Source organism: Lissotriton helveticus, chromosome 1_1 (assembly GCF_964261635.1).
Source record: "Lissotriton helveticus chromosome 1_1, aLisHel1.1, whole genome shotgun sequence".
Classification (NCBI taxonomy): domain Eukaryota; kingdom Metazoa; phylum Chordata; class Amphibia; order Caudata; family Salamandridae; genus Lissotriton; species Lissotriton helveticus.
Window position 1 is genome coordinate 830,652,986 of NC_136057.1, and position 19,610 is coordinate 830,672,595.

At 45.3% G+C, this 19,610-nt stretch overlaps 1 protein-coding gene across 2 annotated transcripts in view; it reads right to left on the bottom strand.

Annotated features, from left to right (window-relative positions):
- Window positions 1–19,610, bottom strand: part of WASHC4 (WASH complex subunit 4) — a 1,268,393-nt gene that overhangs the window by 229,484 nt on the left and 1,019,299 nt on the right. For both annotated transcript variants that reach the window (XM_078674607.1, XM_078674599.1), the window contains exon 32: window positions 14,049–14,142. In XM_078674607.1, coding sequence (XP_078530733.1) covers window positions 14,049–14,142 — 94 coding nt within the window. The remainder of the gene's footprint in view (window positions 1–14,048; window positions 14,143–19,610) is intronic.

Here is a 19,610-nt window from a genome sequence, read left to right on the forward strand (position 1 = left end):
CAGTGAATTTTTAAGGTTTTTTAAATGCTAATTCCTAACTATAACGTGCCTGAAACTTATGGTTTTTTCAGTGAATATATCCGCATCCATTATCGACTTAAACTCAAGCCACTTCCACCGCGGGCTCACGACAGGGGTAGCCACCCCCGTAACATCAAAGCAATCACCAATGCGTAACTCCTCCTTTCGAAGGCGGAAAAGAACACTGGAGCCATGGCCTCTGTTACAAAGTGTGGTTTATTCCGTCAACACTACGTCCAACACGTTCCAGAGTTAGAATCACTCCATCATGGGCAAGAGACTGTGTTACATTGTTTCTATTTAAAGTGCTATGGTGCCCATCACATGATATAGACATTTAACAAATCTTCAGTGACAACATCTCTCTCAATAAAGTTCATTAGTTGATACATCAACTACGACTTCATGAGGATAAAATGAAAACAACCATGTAGTTCATCATTGTTGGCTTAAAGAGAACAGAAAACATTTTAGTGTAGCGAAAAACCATTGCGTGTGATGTGGTCACTCAAACCGCGTGGGATGTGGTCATAATTACAGTTATGTTGCAGGCGCAGCCTCTGTACAATGTGTAAATCAAGGATCAGCTTGTAACTGCACTGCTAGTATATCGTGGCCAATGGATACCAGCAAGTTACGCACTTAGCCTGAGTGGACGTACCCCTTCACAGACTAACATTGAATGAAAACATTCTTAGTGCCAATTGTACTCAACATTATGTACCACCCTAGTTGACGGAATAAACCACACTTTGAAACAGAAGCCACGGCTCCAGTGTTCTTTTCCGCCTTCGAAAGGAGGAGTTACGCATTGGTGATTGCTTTGATATATAACGCTCCACTGCTGCTAGAGACAGTAATACCCAGCACTCTTGTAAGTATAAAACCCAGTTCGGATTTATTTGTGCACAAAAATAACAACAAACTCGTTTCAGCCTAAGCCATCATCAGTGTCGACGGGTGCCGAAAAAACAAACATACATATAGTCAAAGTAATCAAAACTGAAGGACATTTCATTCACAAATAATAAGCGCCATATTGTAGTGTTCAGGAGGTTTCCAACCTATCTACATATTGACCATTTCATTGATTCTACATTTCAATCATTAGCAATTTGAATTCATTGCAACAATTAAACAAATCAATTCTGTTATTCACAGTCCAAAGGAGACAATTGTATCAAGTCTTTACTTCACTTCCACTATCATCTAGTGAAAAATTCATTAAACCACTTCTGGCACACTCCACATCTCATGCCCATGTAAACATATTTCGATTAGCATTATTTAGCCCTAGATGGGCCTACATATTCTCGATGTTCCACAATTAGAACCCTTTACTCAAATTGCCCTGGATGGGCTTCGATAAATATTATGGGCCATTATATTTTTCTTGCACTATAATTTCTATCAGTTATCCTTCCTTCATTGTCAGAGCCATGTTAATGCTTTGCTTGAGACCTACTTCACAGATGTGTTACCGGCTCATCCCCTACATTTAGACCATTTGGGAATTTTGTCTGGAGTTCGATAATATACCTCGACTCAAGACATCATCATTTCTTCTCCCTGCCACCTCCTCTGACTTCATTTGAGATAGTGCCGAGGCATAAGAGATTTAAGAGAGCTCTATAGCTTCCATGATGACTTAAAAAGTGGCGTGCTACAGGATAATTAGCATCATTATTTGCAATTGCTCGTTGGTGTTCTAGGACTCTAATCATTACCGGGTGTATGGTGCTGCCCACCTAGCGATAGCCACATGGGCATTCCAAATAGTAAACTACATGAGCTGTGGTGCAGGTCATGAATTTTGTGATCCTTCTTTCCGTTCGGCAACTTGGGATCAGATATGAGATCACTCTTCTGCTACTAGTGCACGCTTTGCACTTCCCACATGGGAAAGACCCGTGTAGGTCCTGCAAGCTGGAGCCTGATTTTAATGAAGACAAGTGACTCTCCAACAGATGGTCTCTTATAGATTGGGATTTTCTAAATGAGCTTTGTGGATAATCTGGAAGTTCCTTGCCTACCACGGTGTCTTATTGTAGCGCTTTCCAGTTTCTACGAAGGATAACTCTTATTTTTCCTGCGGCATTTGAGTAACTTGTGATCAGTCTCAGGTTTCCTGGGTCTTTCTCGGTTCTTGTGTGTGTTTCCTGTAGTAGTTCATGTCTTTCTTTCTCCCTGACTTTCTGTTGGGCTGTTCTTAAGGTTTTTTGTGAGTAGCCTCTGGTCTTAAAGCGTTTCACAAGGTCATTCACTGCCTCCTCATAGTCTGATTGTCTTGAGCTGTTCCTCATTATACGGAGTAACTCCCCAAATGAGATGCTCCTTATGAGGTTCGCTGGGTGGCTGCTACACCCATGCAGAACGGAGTTGCCTGCCGTTATCTTCCTATACAGAGCTGTCTGGATCACATTAGAACTTACACATACTTTCAAGTCAAGGAAATTAACTTCACTGGTACTCATTTCCACAGCAAATTTGAAATTCAGTTGGTTATCATTAGGGACGGAGATATATCCTCTCGCTGACTCCTCCGTCCCTCTCCAACTAATGAAGAGGTCATCGATATATCTCCGCCAGCAAACCACCTTCTCGACCCAATCTCCTTTGTCATCAGCCCAGGCCACCTGCTTCTCCCACCAGCCCATGGACAAGTTCGCGTAACTTGAGGCGAAGCAGGTGCCCATAGCCGTTCCCTGTACCTGTCTGTACCTCTGACCCTGGAAAATGAAAACTTTATTGTTCAAGCAAAATGTGATAAATTCTAGTAACATTTTGCTGTGCTCCAAGTATCGAATTGAACGACATTTCAAAAAGTTATCTCTCTCTCTATATATACACATATGCATCCAAATCGTCGCTTGTAACTGCCTCTCCTGGGCAAATGACGAGAAGTGGACCCAAACCTTCGTGCCAATCAATAGTGCTTTATTGTCAAACCAGCCAGTCTGCCATAACGCGTTTCGACCCACACTCGGGTCTTGCTCACATGACGCGTTAAGGGAAAGGACGGCATAAAAAGTGTATACACAGGAAATGACGACATCTTAGTGCAAATCTTATCATGGAAAGCAACAAGTTACTAATAGCAGCTTTTTACATTCTGACTGTACAAACTTTCAGCATAAATTAATGTAGGCATCATTGTGAACACATATATAAATATAATAATACATATATAAATATTAAAAAACTTTGATGCTCTAAAAATATGCAACAATAATATTTTTGTACCAAACAATCATAATATCCGATGTTTGACAATTCCGGTTCTAAACACGTAAATTAGTGTTGAGGGCAATTTGTTTATAAAACCTTTATGTATTCATTCTGCACCTTCTAAAGCGATTTATGTTTCTGCAGTTGCTTTAAACCATGCTTTAATGAAGCCCAAGTGGGCAATATTTTGGTCCTAAGATAGTCATAAAATTAATCCTGTACTCATCATCTATTTATACCAATACTAAAAAATAAGTGCAAATTAGTGCAAAAATAAAAAATGCCCTAGTGAACAAAAATACCCATTACAGGTACCGTTGTCCACCGCTATTATTATCCCAAGAGTGTGTTAAGAAACAAAATTCCATAACAAATAGTCAATGAATCAATTCATGTGTAAAAAACCAGATCATAAATTTAACAGCTGTCATATTTATATTCAATGTGAGCCCACATTAAAGTTTAAATATCAGAGAACAATATATCATAATACAGGTAAAAGACTATAAGCAAGTATAGAAATCTTCACTAGAGTTCAATCCCGCTGGATTTTTGGTATCGAGCTCTATTATGTATATAGTTTCGAGGAGTGGCAACTTCGCCTCACGGTTGCCACCACGCTTCATTGGTAAACCGTACCTATCACATAATATTGCAAGAAATTTGGATTGCTGTTATGTGTCTGCTCAAAATGTATAGCTACTGGGTAAGGTTGGTCTTTCCCCATAGTAGCTCGTTTGTGCTGGAGTATCCATTTGTGGGCCGGTAGTTTTGTACTAACCACATATTTAAGCACTCAAGGACACTCCAGCACATAGATGGCAAACTCAGTCTTACACGTTAATCTTTTATTGATCATAATGGGTTCTGATTTAAAAGGGCTGAAGTATTGAGTTTTGTTGCAACCAAATGGACAAGCCTTGCAACCAGGACATTTTCTGAAACCCTTAATCTGGGCCATCCAAGTTCCCTGAATGGCCACTTCAGAGCAGCTGCTAACTAAACTGTTGCCCATTGAGAATGGTTTCCTGAACGTAAGTTCTGGTTTTTTGGAAACTAAATCTCCAATCACTGGGTCCCCCTGAACCAGGTTCCAGTTACGGTTGTAAATTTTCCGTAGCTCTTGATGCTGCCTATTAAAAGTGAGAATGATCCTAGACTGGGTGCTAGATTTAACATCACTCTGCACTGTTTGTTGTATTTTAGGTATCAATGCTTCACTTCTAGATATATTTTTGTTTTTTTGCATGGCTACATCAATCATACTAGCTGCATATCATCTAGCCAGAAAACGTCTTTTACTGGCTGCCTGCGCAATCTGACACTCCACGTCCGAGCTGCATATATGTCTGATACGCAGCATCTCAACATAGGGAATGCTACGTATCAGACGTTGCGGATGGTGACTCGATGGGTGGAACACAGTATTGCCCGCAGTGGGTTTCCTATTTTTTTTTTTTTTAAACATCGTTTTTATTGCAGAACCAATTCTTACATATATCATACACTTATAAGCACTTTACCTTCTATGAACAGTATTAATTATTTCCTCAGGTGATCCGTCTACACAGCCCATGGGCCCACAACCCAGAGGTCGGGCGGCGTCAAACAATTGTTCACCCCCGCAGTGGGTTTCCTATATAGTCGTGTTGCCAAGGAGTCGTTACCTATGTACACGTCCACATCTAAAAAGCAGACTACTTTTGTATTGATGGTTGACGTAATATGTAAATTCAGGCAGTTGGTATTAAGCATTTCATCAAATTGGTTGGCACTCTGCTCTGTGCCCTTCCAAATAAAAAACAGGTCATCAATATACCTAAGATAGACAACAACCTGGTTATCCATAATTGTCTTATAATCTCCCATCAGGACCTGCTCCTCCCACAGCCCCATGTGTACTTCTGACCCTGGAAAATGAAAATGTTATTGTTCAAGCAAAATGCGATAAATCTAGTAACATTTTGCTGTGCTCCAAGTATCAAATTGAACATTTCAAAAATCTCTCTCTCTCTCTCTCTCTCTCTCTCTCTCTATATATATATATATATATATATATATATATATATATATATATATATATATATATATATATATATATATATATATATAGCTATATTTTTATTTTTTTGAAGAATTTTTATTACAATATAATATCAGACAACTAAACTGGTCAGGCCTTCCTAGATGAGTCTTGCAAGATTTATTATAGTGCCAATGTTTTGTCAGTGCTATAACAATCTACCTTTAAAGACATATTGGTTTTACATATGCTTTTCATAATAAATAAATAAGGCCAACTGCTTTTCTCAATAAACAGATCAGACCTCTGGCAACTGAAATAACCTTCCCCGACGACCCAATCAGTCCTATTGCGTTTATTATTGGTTTGTCACACTAGCCCGCTGAGAACCACTGAACTGCGCAGAAGCTTTCTCACGAGGCACTTATTTGGTACACTTTAATAAAATTAGAAGTATGCTAAAAATTATAGTTTTCAAAGCATTATAAAATCCCTAAGCGGGCCAAATAAGGAATAAAATAGTGCAAATCTTCTTTAGAGAGGGTCACCAGCACCCAAGTCCAGGCCTGCTATGGTAAGCGTCTCTTCCTCTCAAGCATTTGAGGTACAGCTCTCAACGAGCGACCATCACACCCCGGTGGGGTGGGGCATGCTTCTTTAGGTCACTCTAACTTACACTGACACTACCCAGCAGATCAGGGGGCCTTGCCCTAATCGTGCCATTGCGGCACAAACCCAACCCCGCCTAACCACTACCAGCTTGAGCATGCGCTCTCTAATAACACAGCAGTGTTAAAAAATGTAATATTTGAATTACAAAAATAACAATGATAGAAAAAATAAGTCAGCCATCAAAGAATAAGAAGCTCGCTAGTAAACAATAGCGATAGGACATAAAGTATACTAGCTGAACCTGTGTTTTTATTACTAAATAATAAACGTCTAGAAGAAGTATGCTGCGGAGTATTACGAATGAAACATGCTATGGGCACCTCCTATGTATTTCTGAGAGGAAAGTTCTTATCTTGGACAGACTTTGTTCTCACATAGAGGCGTGCCCCCACTTCCCACAGCTCAGGGGTCCCGCCCTGGGGCGTGCAGTCGCTGACGAACTGGAAATCCCCGAACACAAAAACCCCCAGAGTAACGCACCTGAAACGTGAAGCCAGTAATTACTGCTTTGCAAAAATGTTTGTGATTTAAAAAAGTTCAAAGCTTTGTCGCTTATGCCAGGCATTAGTGTTGTTACATCATGCAGAGGTTTAGTGCATTTGAGTTTTCTAATTCTAGGCTTAAACCTATTTTTTGTAACAAATGTGATAATTTGGGACCAGCGAAGCCTGACAAGTCTTTCTAAAATTACGAGAACAAGCCCTGCTTTGATACCAAAAGAGGCTTCCTTCATTTGTGTTACTGTCAATCATCCCATGGTTTTAGTCGCTGCAGCAGAGTACCCCCCTAGTGGGTAGATTCCGGCAGCTTTACCTTAAAGAACATCTCAACCTGATACCTTTCTTTTGATAATAAGAGTTCATCTCTGTGAGCGTCTTGATTTCTTTTCTTCTAGACCTTGAGGACTGTTACAATGCATGAAACACCGTGAGCAAAAGAGACGCCCTGCACGTGCACATCTGCGGTTCGGGCAGGCACGGCAAACAGGAGACAGGGAGGGAACAAACATGCCTCCCTTCCTATCAACAACAAGCGTTTTTTGACGCACGCCGATAAAAAGCATGGGTGGAGCTTCCACCTCGCTTCCAAAGCAAAACCGACGACAATAGATATCGCAAGTGAGCAGCGCATGCGCTGCATCGCTAGGCGAGACCTAAAAACTGGGGTTTCTTGGCATGTAAACCGGGTTCTCTCCTTAGAGGTGGACGCATCTGCTAAGTGCTGCATTTCCTGGCTTGGGGAGTCACTTGGTCACCCCAGGGACTGTAATTTGGGATCCCCCAGTCTTGTGTGGGCTAAGATGAAGACATTGCAGCTGGTGAGGTATTTTCTCTGATCATTGATATTGAGATATATGTATAGATATATAGTTATTTCTAAATGTGTTTTTGTCTGCGTGCTGAGTAACCAGCCTGTGAATTATTTCTGTTCTTAACCATATATTTATGTACATACAGTTATTCTCCTATAGATTTGTTTGCTTGTGTTTTAGTTCTTTGAATTTCACTTGTGAATGTTTCATTATTATCTGACTTGTAAGTGTTTAGTATTTGCATGTTTTTACCATAATTATCTGCTTGTGAATAATCCCATGCATTTGCATTATTATTTGCTTGCACATAAATATAAGTATATTTATATTTGCATGTTGTTTTATCTCATTCATTTGACATCTGGAAAAACCTTTCCGTTAGAGTGTTTAACTAATAAAACCCCAAGCTTTATTCTGAAACTGTCCTTTGATGTGCCTCATTTCATGAGTGTGGAGCCCCCTTTCCAGGTGCTTTCTTGCTTTGCCGAGTGCCTCTGCTGGAAAGTGCTGAATTTCTTTTATTTGGAAGTGTAAAGCAAGACGCACAAGTTACTTACCTTTGGTAACGATACATCTGTAAGAAACAGTAGTTAGTATTAGATTCCTTACCTTAGAATAGCCCCCAGGCGTCCGACTGGATCCGGAAACTTTTGCGTAGCAGTATCCTTGCGCGTCGGTAGGCGTCGTCTCCGGCTCCACGTCCGTCGTCGCCGGAGTACTTAGAGGCCGCCCTCGCGCGCTGACGTCAGTTCTTATACACAGCGTTTCCGCGCCAGAAAACGCAGAGCCATGATAAAAACCAACACTGGTGCCATAAAAACTAGGGCCCTGAAAGGGGATGACCTTAACCCTAGATACCGGTTCGCAGAACGGGGAGGATGGGTGGGGCGGTAAGGAATCTAACACTAAACTGTTTCTTACAGATATATCGTTACCGAAGGTAAGTAACTTGTGCATCTGAAAGAAACAGGCTAGTATTAGATTCCTTACCTTAGAATAGATACCCCAGCAATACAAACCCCGGTGATGGGTCTGGGAACCAATGATCACACCAGAAAGTCCTGGAGAACGGAACGGCCGAAAAAGCCATCTCTCCGGACTTGGCTGTCCAGGCAGTAGTGTCTTGCGAAAGTGTGCAGCGAGGCCCACGTGCCTGCCTGACAGATGTCCTGCAAGGGGACTCCCCGTCCCAGGGCAGTAGTAGCCGACGAGGCCCGTGTAGAATGGGCAAGAAGCCCCACAGGAGGCTCCTTTCGAGCCAAAGAGTAACAAGCCTTGATGCACAAAACGACGCATCAAGAAATGGTTCGCTTGTGCATCGCCCGTCCCTTCTTAGCGCCCACGTAACCAACGAAGAGTTGGTCATCCACCCGGAACTGGCACGTGCAATCCAGATAGAATGAGAGCGCATGTTTTGGGTCCAGACGGTGGAGCCTCTCTTCCTCTTTCGAGGGATGCAGAGGCGGAAAGAAGGTGGGCAAAGTGATGGACTGCCCGATGTGAAGGCTGTGACTACCTTGGGCAGGAAAGAGGGTCCCGTCCGCAACACAACTTTGTCCGGATGGACTGAAAGGAAAGAAGGCGTAGAGGAAAGGGTCTGGAGCTCACTCACTCTCCTGGCAGAGGTGATGGCAACCAGGAAAGCGGTCTTCAGAGTAAGGAGGCAAAGAGGACAGTTATGAAGTGGCTCAAAGGGAGCGCACATCAGAAAAGTAAGAACAAGGTTCAAGTCCCACTGAGGCATCATGAAAAGGACTGGAGGAAACATATGGGTGATGCCCTTTAAGAACCTATTTACAATGGGGGACTTGAACAAAGAGGGCTGATCAGGTAGCCTTAAGAAGGCGGAAATGGCCGAGAGGTAGCCCTTAAGAGTGCCCAGAGCAGAGCCCTGCTGGGCAAGAGAAAGAAGAAAGAGGAGAAGCTCTGAAAGAGGGGCAGAAAGGGGATCCACAGCCTTTGCTGTGCACCATGCCACAAACTTGTTCCACCTGCAGGCGTTTTCCGATTTTGTGGAGGGACACCTGGCTGCCAGAATGACATTACAGACTTCAGGAGGCAAGTCAAATGGCCTCAACTGCCGCCGCTCAATCTCCACGCACGTAAGTGGAGACTGGACAGGTTTGGGTGGAGGACCGTCCCCTGCTGCTGCGACAGAAGGTCCTCCTGAAGAGGCAGACGAATCGGGGGATCGACAGACAGGCTGAGTAGCTCGGGATACCAGAACCTCCGTGCCCAGTCCGGAGCCACAAGGATGACTTGGGCCCAGTCGCGCCTGATCTTCAGCATTCTGGGCAGAAGTGGTATCGGCGGAAAGGTGTACAATAGACCGCAACTCCACTCGCGACGAAAAGCGTCTCCAAGCGAGTGCCGCCTTGGAAATTCTAACGCGCAGAACTGATGACATTGAGCGTTCTCTTCTGTGGCGAATAGATTTAACCAATGCTCTCCCCACTGCTGAAAGAGGCCTTGTGCAACGTCTGAGTTCAGACGCCATTCGTGATCCATCATGCACCGACGGCTGAGTTTGTCCGCCCTGGCGTTCAGGGAACCTGCCAGGTGTTGAACCACCAGGGTCACGCCCTATTGTTCCAGCCACTGCCAGAGGCGCAGAGCCTCCTAGCATAGGGTCCATGACCCCACCCCGCCCTCTTTGTTGCAGTACCACATGGCGGTTGTGTTGTCCGTGAACACCTGCACTGCACTCCCCCGGACAGAAGGGAGGAATGCCTTCAGTGCAAGTCGGATTGCCCGCAGCTCCAGAAGGTTGATATGGAGCTGGGACTCCGCCGGAGACCAGAGGCCTCTGATCTCCGCCTCTCCCATGTGGCCTCCCCAACCCTGGAGGGACGTGTCCGTCACAACTACGTTCTCCGGTTGGGGTAGGCAGAGGGATCTGCCGCTGACCCAATCGCGGTCCGTGAGCCACCACTGCAACTGTCTTGCAGTGCCCTCCTAAATCAAGACTGATGCTGGGCCCACTGAAACTTCAGGTCCCACTGCAGAGCCCGCATCCGCCACCTGGCGTGATGCACCATAAGGATGCAGGAGACCATCAGCCCCAGAAGCCGCAGCGTCAACCTGACCGAGACTCGGGATAAAGGCTAAAAGATCGGAATCAGAGCCTGAATATCCCGAACCCGCTGTGCGGAAGGATAAACCGGAAACTGCGGCGAGTCTAGAACCGCTCCGATGAAGAGGAGCTTCTGAGAGGGGCACAGGTGTGACTTCAGCACATTGATGGAGAACCCCAGCAGGTGCAGGAGGTCAGCCGTAGTCTGGAGGTGACTAACGACTGTCTGGGGCGAGCCCGCCTTCAACAACCAGTCGTCGAGGTAGGGGAAGACTGAAACCCCTAACCTGCGCAGATGAGCTGCGACCAAGGCCATCAATTTCGTGAACACCCGTGGGGCACTTGTAAGGCCGAAGGGGAGCACGGTAAACTGAAAGTCCTCGTGGCCTACCGTGAACCGCAGGTAGCGCCGGTGGGCCGGCAGGACGGGAATGTGGAAATAAGCGTCCTGCAAGTCCAACGCTACCATCCAGTCTTCTGGGTCCAGGGCAGCTAAGACCTGAGCCAGTGTCAGCATCTTGAATCTCTCCTTCTGGAGGAAGCGGTTGACATTCCGCAGGTCCAAGATACGGCAAAGGCCCCCTTTGCCCTTCTTGGGAACCAGAAAGTAGTGGGAGTAACAACCACACCCTATTTCTGGCCCAGGAACGCGCTCGATGGCCCCCTTGGCCAAGAGGGCCATAACTTCCTCTCGCAGAAGATTCAAGTGATCCCCGACACGCAATGGTACTGCGGTGGCATGGCTGGAAGGGTCGCCTCGAAGGGGAGGGAGTAGCCCCTTCGGACGATTTGCTGCACCCACCTGTCCGATGTGATGTCACGAACTCTGCCCCCCACTAGCGTCTCGTGGGTCTGAAAGCTCGGACTAGGAAGGCTTTGAGGCGGATGCTGTGGGGGTGGATGGGGACTGGCCGCGCCGTTGTCCCCGGGCACCGCCACGGCGGTTACCACGTCCGCCACCGCGCTGGATGTTAGTCTGCGGCCCGTGGCTGGCAGGACGTGTGGGGGCGCCCCTTCCTTGGCCACAAAAGGGGCGAAAGGCAGCACGTTGCTGGCGCGGGGCCGACAGGCCCAAGGACTTGGCCATAGCCCTGGAGTCCTTAAAGCGCTCAAGCGCACTGTCTGCCTTGTCGCCAAAAAGGCAACGGCCTTCAAACGGCATGTCCATAAGGGTGTTTTGGACATCAGCCAAAAAGTTGGCAGACGTCAGCCAGGCGTGGCGATGAATCGCCACCGTCGTTGCCATCGCTCTACCTAGCAAGTCCGTGGTATCCAGTCCACATCTGATGAAGTACCGTGCCGCATCTCGACCCTCCGCAAGGGCTTGAGCGAGTTTAGTCCGGGCCTCCTCCGGACATTGTGGCAGCACGTCCGCGACCGAGTCCCACAGAGAGTGGGTATAACGGCCCAAGAGGCACGCGGTGTTAACTGACCGCAATCACAAACTCAGGGAGGAGAACATCTTCTTGCCATATTGCTCGTACCTCTTGGATTCCCGATCAGGGGGAGCCGTCGGGAATGCAGACTGGGAGTTAGAGGCCTGGATAACCAGGCTCTCGGGGGTGGGGTGGGTGGACAGGAAGCAAGGGTCGCCCGGAGCCGGGCGGTGGCGTCTGGCCAGGTTCCTATCTACAGGGGTCATGTAGCGGGCCTGGACCAGGTACCCAGAAGAACATCAGACAAGGCCTCATTAAACGGCAACAGAGGCTCCGAAGAGCTTGCCTGCGGTTTATGGACCTCAGTGAGGAGGTTAGGTAGGTAGGTAGGTAAGTATACTTGTAAAGCGCACTGTTACTCCATCTCGGAGTGTCCTGGCGCTGTATACCGCTGGGGAACCCGTCCTGGTTTTCCCTGTGAGATGGTCCCCACTGGGCACCTCCAAGGTGAAACCAGGCATCCCCGGCGCTGATGAGGCCGTTGTGGAGATTAAGCAAGCTATTGCCCAGAGTTGCAGAGTGGGACCCATGGTTAGCGTAGGCACCTCGGCGAGAATTATCGAGTCCGCGGACATTGACCCAAGACCCTGCCGTGTCGGGAATTGAACCCTGGTCCCAGGCCGATCTCTGCTTCAGGGTCTGCCGCTTCTAACCAGTGAGCCACACTTCTCCACGGCCGCGACGGGGAGCTCAGGGATAAGGCCTTGGCCGCCCGCGTCAACACCACAATATAGGCTGCCCCTTCCTCCGTAGCTACGGTAGGAGGGGAGACAAAACCAGTGTCTGGGCGGGGTGTCCAGACCACTGGCGTCCCCCCTAGCTCGCCTGTCCAGTCCTGATAAGGCTGACACTCACGTGCCAGAGTGTCCTCAGACCCCTCCCAATACGCCACGCCACCCATCTCCTGGTATTCAGGGTCAAAAGGTGGTGCCGGATCATAGAAGCAAAAATCTCCCATCGGCGCCGGAACCAGACCGAGGGGGGGACTTGGGACGGCGTCGACCATGGTCGGCGCTGGGGGCGACACCCTAGCAGCCGGCACCGGCGAGGTCGTAAGATCGACTGGCGACGACCCGGATCCGGTGGAGTCCTGCGGCGTCGGGACAGAAGTCGCCGACGGCGCCGGGGCCGAAGCAACCGGTCCGCTTGGCTCCCAGTCGACGGAGGAGTGAGCGACCTCATGGCCGAGAGGAAGGCGTCAATCTCTTCCGGCGTCGCGTTCTGCCCAGGGACCGGCGGGTATGGAGCAGGCCGCGACGCCTGCTGCCCCGACGGAGCCGCGTGGGTGGTGTCACCCGAACCCTCGGCCGCGTTGCGCGAGCATCGGGGGGAGTCGGAAGAGCGATGTCGCCTCTTTGACTTCTTGTGCCTCTTACCTGAGGACTTGGAGCTCGAGGAGTGGTGTCAATCCTCCGAGCCGCGATGACTCCAGCCCCGCGACCGGTCCCTCGACCTCCTCCCGGACCGGGACCTCGAACGGCGCGGGGCCGACTGCCGGAGCTCGAGGCGCTTGTGGGACTGCTCCCACCTAGCCTTCGACGTCAAGGCCCGGCAGTCGGGGCACGACTTGTCATCGTGGTCGGGCCCCAGGCAATGAAGACACCGGCGATGGGGATCGGTAACCGACATCAGTCGGTTGCAGTCGACGCAGGGTTTAAACCCGGGCATTCCTACCGGCACCGTCGGAGTCGTCCGACTTCGAAAAAGAAGATCAAAAAGATTAGTCAAAAAATGACTAAAGGGTACCACTGTTCCCGGATCGGCGCTTGCTGGCGCGGAAAAAATAGGAACTGATGTCAGCGCGCGAGGGCCGCGTCTAAGTACTCCGGCGACGTCATCCCGGTGCCAATGACGCCGACGACGGACGCGGAGCCGCAGACGACGCCTACCGACGTGCAAGGGTACTGCTACGCAAAAGTTTCCGGATCCAGTCTGACGCCTGGGGGTTATTCTAAGGTAAGGAATCTAATACTAACCTTTTTCTTTCAGATAGGCACGTACACTCCTTGAACTCTAAAAGAAAAAGAGAAGCATAAATGTTTTCTTACCCAACCACCCCAGGAAAAAAGTGGTTCAAGTAGCACTGTGCAAATATTAAACCTCGTGGAAGCAGACAAAGGACCAGATCCTGTGCTGTTTAGGCTATGTTCCTACAAGCTCAACTTTTTGTATCTAGCGTCAAGTATGTTCAACACAGCTGATTGTATTTAGAGATGCCATCTATAAGCAACAGTAACTAACTTATAGAGTTACCAAACAAAAGAATAGCTTAAATCCACCAACCGTCTTTCTTTTCTTGGTTCTCTTCTGCAGCGGTTTTGTCTGCTCTAAAGAAAATCCGGGCACTACTGAGTGAGAAATAAAGAAGCTCAAATTCCTAAAAAAGGGTATAAGGAAAAACAACTCTGTGTGAGCATATATAGCCTCTATGAACATAGGTATTTTTGTAATCTTTTGCATGAAGAAACTGAAATGTAATACAATCTAACATTCATATATACTAGGTGTTGTTGTCCAATGAATAGTTTAAGCAACAGAGGAGTGACTACAGTATAGCAAGATACATTTGAAACTGAATTTAAGATGCAGGCCATGTTTCTTAGTAAATCAAATATGAATGAGAGTGGTTATCTCCTATGTTTACACTACGTTGTGGCAGAAGGGACATTGAAATACAGTAAATATAATTTTTGGGTGGACACAATCTCTCAGCAGATTCCTTTCCTTATGAATACAGCATCCAAGTCTGGAATACTTTCTTCCCAAAAGCTACTCTCTAATGCTACTCAGTGATGTCACACGCTCCAGCTGCTTCTCCGCATCTGGCCGTGAGTTCCCCCTGGTATATTAGACTTTAACTGGCATGCTGATATTAGTGCCTGAATGTATTGCCGGTTCTCATTTGAGGTTTACCGACTGTAACTGATAGAGACACAACAGTGAAGAAAAAGTTACTTACCTTCGGTAACGCCTTATCTGGTGGCGAATCAATCTAGCTGTTGATTTCTCACTGTAGAATTGTCCTCCATGTCAGGCTGGATCTGGACATTTTTTCTTGAGCAGTATCTCTGCATGCAGTAGGTGGCGTCATTTGACAGTGAGGCAGTAGTGCTTTGAAAAAGTATGCAAGGATGACCACTTTGCGGCCCAGCAGCGGTCAGCAATGGGAAGGCCTCTGGAATGAGCCATGGAAGCAGCTATGTAAAATGAGAACAAATGCTTTCTGGAGGTTCTTTCATAGCCATGGGATACACAATTTTGATACAGACCCAACGCAAAATATGTTTTCGGCCATCACCCTGCCCTTCTTGGCACCAGTGAAATCTATAAATATTTGGTTGTCCACTCTGGCCAGTCAAATGTGATCAATCAATGTAGTGGGATACTGCACACCTGGGACCCAGTCAACATAGCCAGTCCTCCTCCTTGATGGATGCAAATGAGAAGAAAGTTGGAAGAGTGCTAGACTGGGTCATATGAAAGAGACAGAAACAGAAGGCAAACCACTGACTGTGCTATTTGTCCAGAGGGAGGCCCTAAATGAACAAAGGACGGTGCCTTAGTCAGCTTCATCTTCACTGTAGGAGCTGGGACCGGAGACAATGAAGGCATAGAGTCAGAATGCACCAGTGTCAGAGTCATTCGAGTACCCAAACAATCAAGGGTCGACCTTTGCCCTCACAGAGAGTTGCGGACAGTCATGAGAAGATCTAGTATAGTTAGCCGTACCTGTGTGGGGCTGGGCCTAAGGACTGGAGAACTCCGGCCTCAGCTTCTCAAGTGCAGTGGCTTCTCCTGACATTGAGAAGGAGTCTGGCATGAGCCAATGGTGCCCTGACTCTAAATAGTCCCTGGAGTGGGACCTCTTCCTCGAGGAAGATGAATTCTCCTTTGGCAGTTTGTATGCTTTTTGAGGGAGTTTCTTTAGAAGAACATTCCACTGTTTTCACAGTTCGGTTCCACAATAAGTTAGAAAATCACAGAGAATTTTTTTTCTACATGCATCCAATATCTAAACAGCATGAATACATTCTTTATAAACACGCATTGGCAACGACCAGTTATGGCCTTGTCACACTGCTGCAATGCTTATGGTTTGTTTTTTTATTGGCAGCATAGGACACAAAAATAGGAATATATATATATATATATATATATATATATATATATATATATATATATATATATATATATATATATATATATATATTGCCTTGTCTCTTCTTCCCACGATTTCCCACGGATGAAGTCACGGCACAGCAACAGGTCAGTTCACAGATTTTTATTTTTTACACACCATGTGCAAAATAACGTGCATCAAATAACGGACGGCCTACGCGTTTCGGCTACTCCTAGCCTTCCACTGGACCATAGAGTCCTTGGGTCTAGACCTCATTTTTAAAGTGCTTCGTGTAAGTACCCTCTTCCCTTTCCTTGGTCATCTAGACCAACAACCCTGCACAGTTAGTCTGCTGGCATACTGAAGCAGCCATTTTACATTTCCATCGTGAAGTACTCTATTCAAAAAACCAGGTTGTAGTGTCTACATATTCACATATTTACAATTTTTACAATTTACTATTGATAAGCTTGTACATTCATATGTACAATCCAGATATTCTAATGCTTTTTGGAATTCATTGTTATTGAGCTATATTCGGTAAAGTACTCTCTTCATACCACAATTACGGACACACTTCTATTTAGCCATAGTTTCTACACCGCCAAAATGTCCCATTAATGTATATGTACACTTTTCACATATTATAATTATCGTACTTGATCATTATTCTATGAATATATACATATTGCCTGGTTAGTCATTTTTGTGGCTGTTATTTGTTGTTGTTTTTTTGTTGTGTGTGTGTATATTCGGGCCAGAGAATTGAACATTTAAGATATCTGTAAAGTACATTTATCTACTTAAGCTCAACCCTCATCATCGCTTCATACTATGTTGTTCTAATATTGTCCATAACTTTGCACATACTAACAATGATTTGTATTCGTTATGTACAAATTAAGGGGTGGCTTAAAGTAATAGAATGTCCTGGTTTGCATTCTGGCTGATATGCAATGTCCCGTTTGTCCCTCACACTTATTTACATGATTATTCCATTTTTTTATGTATATATATATACATTTTTACATTTCTTACACTTCTCTGATATGTGAACCAAGTCTCTCATTTTCTGTATCATCACCTCCTCTTATATTTACAAGTGTACAAACAGTTCAGCATCTAGATTATGTCCAAACGGGACCTCGGTTCCCATGCCTAATATCATTCTGGATTCAAGTTTCCTAAGTTGTAGAGTTTGATCTCCACCCCTTTCAGAGTTTTTGCTTAATTTGATTCCTGAATATTTCAATAGGGCAGGGTTGCTCTGATGGTATTTGGCAAAGTGTGTGGCCATCGGATAGCTAGGGTCTTTGTTCTTAATTGCCCTTAAATGTTGAAGTATTCTTAATTTCAATTTGTTAATCGTGCTCCCGATGTAGGATTTATCACAAGGACACAGTAATCTGTAAACCACACATTTGGATTCACAAGTAATGTGCTCCTTTATTCTCTCTGTCTTCCCGTTTTGGAGTTTGTATTCCTTGATGTTCACGCCATGTTCACAGGCCTTGCACTTGTAGCACTTCCAGAACCCAGGAGCTGTTAACCAGGTTTGTTTGTTCGGTTCTTTTAACTCAAGATGGCTTTGTGTTAAAATGTCTCTTAGAGATGACGTTTTCCGGTACGCAATGCAAGGATGAGTTGTTAAGCTGTTTTTCAAAGTTTCATCCAGGAGTAGCACTTGCCAATGTTTTTGTAGTGCCCTCTTCATTTCATTACTTTGGTTGTCAAAGTCAATGATTAATCTTGTAACTTCGTTCTCATGATTGCTTTCCATTATGTTCTCAGGTCTTCTGTTTTTTGGTACAAGTAGATCTGTTCTATTTTTCAACATCATTCTCGATTTTGCGGAAGATATTACTTCTTCAGGGTATCCCCTTTCAAGCAACCGAAGGCTCATTTTGTTTATTTCATGCTCTAGATCTTCTTGTTCTGAGCAGTTTCTCTTTGCTCGCAACATTTGGCCATATGGAATGCTCCATTACAATCTTACAGGATGGCCACTATTCCCGTGGAGGATACTGTTACATGATGTTGCTTTCCTGTGGATCTTGGAGCTCAACTTGTTGTTTTTTACGAATATTTCTACATCTAGAAAGATCAGATTTGTGGAACTGATTGTCGAAGTGAAGTGTAGATTATAATCATTCACCTCCAGGGATTCGATAAATGTTTCTAATGAGTCTTTGTCTCCTTCTCATATGATGAACAAGTCATCTATAAAACGACACCAAAGTTTTATTCTTGATCCATCTTTATTGTCTTCTTCTTTCTTCACTACCTCACTTTCCCACGCCCCCATCAGGAGGTTCGCATAAGTGGGCGCAAATGATGTCCCCATTGCGGTCCCCTGCTTTTGGAGATACATTTCCCCCAAAAACAGGAAATTGTTGTGTGTCAAACAATAGTGAAGCATATCTAATAGCATTGCTGTATGTTCCAATAAGTTCACTGAGCGTGCTCCTAGTGCATTCCTCACGGTTCTTACACCATCCTCATGGCGAATTGAGGTGTAGAGAGAAGCAACATCTATGGTTGCCATTAGATAATGTGGTTTCCATTCACTCTCAGAGATTTTCTCTAAGAAATCCATTGTATCCCTATGGAAAGATGGCAGTGCTGTCACATAGTTTATTAAAAAAATATCTATGAATCTTGATGTTGATTCCAATAATGACCCTATGGAACTTACAATTGGTCTTCCGGGCGGGCATGTAAGGGATTTATGTACTTTTGGTAAAAAGTATATTGTTGCAACAATTGGATTTTCAGTTTTCAGATAGCAATACTCATCAAAGTCCAGTAGGCCTCTGTCTTTCCAGCCCAATAACAGCGAATGATATCCACTGGTCCATTCTTCCATTGGGTTTTTCATTAATTTCTCGTAATGTTCTTGATTATCTAATTGCCTATTGGCTTCCTCAATGTATTTGGATACATCCTGTACAACGAGATTCCCACCTTTATCAGATGATTTAATTATTATTGTTGCATCGTCTTTCAATTCAGTCATGGCCTTATACTCTTGTGGTGAAAGATTTTGTTTTTTCTTCACAGTCCTGTCTGCAATTTTAGTTATTTCTTCTACCATTAGTTCATAAAACAAATCCACTTTATTGCCTGGTGGAAGTTGTGGACAGAACCTTGAACTTCTCTTTAAACCACTGTTACCTCCAACATTTGTGGGTATCCCCAGTGAGTCACAGAAGTCAATTTCCATTTGTGATGATATTGTGTTGTCCTCTTGACTTGTTGAAGGACTTTCTTTGATAGATGTTAAAGTTATCATGGCCGGTAAATACTTTTGTCTGACAGTTGACAGTATTTCTTTTGCCTTTGGGGTATGTGTTTTCCTGCGCTCTTTCTCTGCAAAGTATTTCTTTAATTTTACTTTGCGGCAAAATTTGTATAAGTCAATGCGTGCATTTGAGATATATATATATATATATATATAGATATTTGCCACCAAAGTAAACCCGTTACAGAGGGCACGCTTTGCACAACAGGTGCGAGTATCAGGGACGGGTGTTCCCTGTAATTAATTCACCACCAACTTGAATTATACTCGCACTCCACCAGGATGATTTACTAAAGCAGGTTTATTTTAACCAACGCGTTTCAATCTTGCGATCTTGCTCACGGTTACAAACATTTGTCCCTTGTTAATTTTTACATTTATACCAGCTGATCATGCTTGCACTATTAGGATGCATTATGGTACT